Source organism: Metopolophium dirhodum, chromosome 4, assembly GCF_019925205.1.
Source record: "Metopolophium dirhodum isolate CAU chromosome 4, ASM1992520v1, whole genome shotgun sequence".
NCBI lineage: Eukaryota > Metazoa > Arthropoda > Insecta > Hemiptera > Aphididae > Metopolophium > Metopolophium dirhodum.
Window position 1 is genome coordinate 7,666,374 of NC_083563.1, and position 3,367 is coordinate 7,669,740.

Below are 3,367 nucleotides of genomic sequence, written 5' to 3' on the forward strand. Positions count from 1 at the left end.
GTCGCTAACTATAGACAATTACCGATAATTACCATTTTCAGTCGATACTCGATGCCGTAGTTAATAATAGACTAAGTTATGTTCGGTTGGGTATTTTATTATAAAGGTGTTTTATGCCCATTACCCATACATTTATTTACCAAGTGTAAATCCACTGCACACTGGTATCCACAATATAAAATAAATACATTAAAAGTACCTACACATAGTTCGTCAAAAATAGTAACAATATTGTGATATTTTCATACAAGTGACATATTAAATCAATTATACAAATATTCTACATTTTTTGCCCCAACTTGAGGTATAATATTATTATATCAATAATGGTCTTTAGAAAAAATAACGCGCTCGAAATTCTAATGCTGCGGGCCGACGAGAACGATAAACATATTACTGGCCGGCTAGTAGTAATACACGTCGTCGTCGTCTGGGAGATTTTCTCGGAGATCGGTCTCTGTGTTGGACGATTTGTATTTAGCTCATTAGCAATTCTCGATTAAATCCCAACGTACACGTATACCTATTATCTTCGCTCAAACAAAAGATGGCAACTAACTATTATAACATCGACGCTGTAAACGTCATATTGCTTGAAATCTTAGAAGACATTGTTGTCAACATTATGGATGGCACTTACGCAGATGAAACAGACGAATATCTCGTGGGTTTAGTTACCCTTCTTCTGTCTGCCATTGATTCGGGCGCTACTACTGCGAGTGGCGACGATCAGACCCCGGAGTCGGAGCCTGAAGGACAAAATCCGATTCTTGGAGGCGCAGATGGACAGGAGTTCGACGAAGACGCCGAGGAGTCCGTCTCCTTGCACAGTGATGGATTGCCGAGCGGCGATGCGCTGTCATCTGCAGCAGAGTCGGAGCTTGCTCCGATCCCAGAGGCAGCACCGCTCGGCAACAACAACACTGTCCAGGAAGACGACAATTCGAAAATTTCGGAAGCAGAAGAAGACCATTCCGTTTTGTTGGCGAGCAGCTGTACGTCGTCGTGTGGGGACGCGCCGTCCTCGGAGTCGGGGCCTGTCGATCCCACTCCGACCCCTGAGGGCGGACCGCTCGACGACGTTTTGCGTACAGACGACGTGTTGGATGAGAAAATTGAGCCGGCCAGGGGTATAGTTGTAAAAAATAGTCTTGGTGAGCTGGTCGGTTGGCTGGACCCGGCGGCAGCACCCGGAAAAATCGATCCACCTCGTACGGGGTGGAAAAGCGTGAGACGCTTTTTCCGGGCTCTGTGCTGCTGCCGATGAGAACCCGTCCGCAGCTCACCCCTTGGCCGTAGACGACGGGCAGGATGACGGCGACACAGAGGAGGGGAGGATGTGAGAAAGAGCACGGACGGTGCGCGGCGGTAAGTCACCCACGCACGTTCTCCGGTCACCCGCGGCGCGACGGGTTGTTCGCGGGCGTAGCGCGCTCGGTCGTCTTTGACGCGCGAGACCCTCTGGCGGCTCGGCGAGCGCCCGGCTGCAGTTACGGTCACGTGGAGCGGCGGCGGCGGCGACGGACGACGGCGACGACACGGCGGCTAGTAGTAGAGGTACCGGCGCGGGCAACGATTCCGCCCCGACGGTACACCGACGATGACGACGGCGATGGCGACTCGGTACGACGGCAGCGGCGGAGACCTTGGCACGGGGTGAGTGGTATGGAGATTTGCGTGCTAGGAACACGGGGACGTCAGCGTCGCCGGATCCAAGGAAACCTAACGGTTTCAGGGTCTGGCGGCGCGGGACTTCACCACCACGGCGGCGGAACGAAGAAGCGGCCGAAGGGACAACGCCAGGGCGAAAATTACCGAGAGTTGAGGATCGCGCTGCGGTCCGCTGACTCTCGCCTTTTCGCCCCGCGGTAATCTCACATTGGCCGCTTCGCTCGTCCCCGCCGGTTCCGCAGCACAAAATCTCGATTCGCTCGCTCCGTGTCTTGGTCTTCGCCGTCCGTCGGCAGAGTCGTCGCGCCGTCGACCGTCAACGCGCACAACATCGCGCACTATAGCCGCCGTTCGTCGCCGACATCCGTGGTCGCTCCGCGGCCGTATCGGTTTGGCCTCGCCGGCTGGGCAAGGTCGTCAAGCGTCCGAGCAAACGCGCCCGCGACATACTCGGCAACCCGCGGGACAGGTCGTGAGAACGTGCAGAGGTGACCAGTGGCCAATAACATTGCATATATCCGCACCAAAATTCGCCATCTTGCATCCTCTCACCCTTGTTGATTGTGTCTTGTCTTCCTGCCCGACGTATTTTTTTTTCCTTTTTTTCCTTTAAATTATTTCAGATTGTCTAATTGTTCATATATTGTAAATTTCGATTTTTTTTTTCTTATTCTCGGCCCTTTTTTAATATATTATTTATAGCTAATGTGCTAATTTTTTTCAACCTACTATTTCTGTTTTGAAAAATGTTATTTCTACATTTTTGTATTATTTTTTGTTTTTGTTATAAATAAATAAATTTTGTGAAAACAAAAAAATATTGTTTCTTTTTTTTTCGTTTTGTCGAGTGTACCTATATCTAATCATTTGTTACAGATTTAACGACTAAAAAATCGTTAGAATATATAACTTAAATAAAAAAATTCGTTAGTTAATTATACAGAGTATAAACGTAATATAAACGCTACACGGATATTATAATATGTACCAAGAAATATTTAAGCCATCAAACACTAAAGGCGACGAAAACTGTTGAATAAATCATAAAATAACGCATTACACCGCGGCGGGAACGACATGGGCAGTTGTATATAAACTATACTATGCGAGGGTTCTAAATAACAATATGTATTTAATAGTATATAGTTAATACAAAATAATTTTAAAAAAGGTGGATAAGTAGATGTCGCTCTGCTGTACAGTAGGTTACAAGTAGGTCACTGTAATGGATGGTGTTAAATTCGAATTTTTTTAAATATGTTTCAGGTGAATAGCATTAACTTAATGCAAATGTAAATTCAAATTCAATCAACATTTTTATTTTTTTTTTTTTTAAATAAACACTTTTGTACTAATGTTTAATATCCTGTACCCAATATTAATATAAATATAAAAATTAAATTAAAAACCATTTTTAGTAAATTGTATACTATAATTTTTGGCATTTTATATTTCTTTTTTTTTGCATTTTAAGTGCATAATATTTTATTGCATATTTTTGACATTTTTAATGCATTTTTTTAAGGTTTTTTAGTGCATTAAATTCACAGCCCTAGTAATAGTAATAATAACAATAGGTAATCTACTGGTTACTGGCTACTGCATACCACGTACGACGTTAATAATAAGTAATATTAACTAATAAGCCATCATTATATTCTATTGAACTTTTGAACTGGTAAATAATATAATAATA

At 44.2% G+C, this 3,367-nt stretch overlaps 1 protein-coding gene across 1 annotated transcript; it reads left to right on the forward strand.

Moving 5' to 3' along the window:
* The first annotated feature begins 547 nt into the window (after positions 1-547).
* Positions 548-1,532, forward strand: LOC132943927 (uncharacterized). Its single transcript, XM_061013097.1, has 2 exons — positions 548-989; positions 1,095-1,532. The coding sequence occupies exons 1-2, from the start codon at positions 548-550 to the stop codon at positions 1,265-1,267; spliced, it is 615 nt and encodes a 204-aa protein (XP_060869080.1). The 3' UTR covers positions 1,268-1,532.
* The last annotated feature ends 1,835 nt before the right edge of the window (positions 1,533-3,367 follow it).

Bases quoted from the DNA above. Each gene is read 5' to 3' on its own strand.
- LOC132943927 (XM_061013097.1), top strand. From the start codon at position 548: ATGGCAACTAACTATTATAACATCGACGCTGTAAACGTCATATTGCTT. The intron at 990-1,094 runs GCAGCTGTACGT...TTTTGCGTACAG, and splicing joins CCATTCCGTTTTGTTGGCGA to ACGACGTGTTGGATGAGAAA.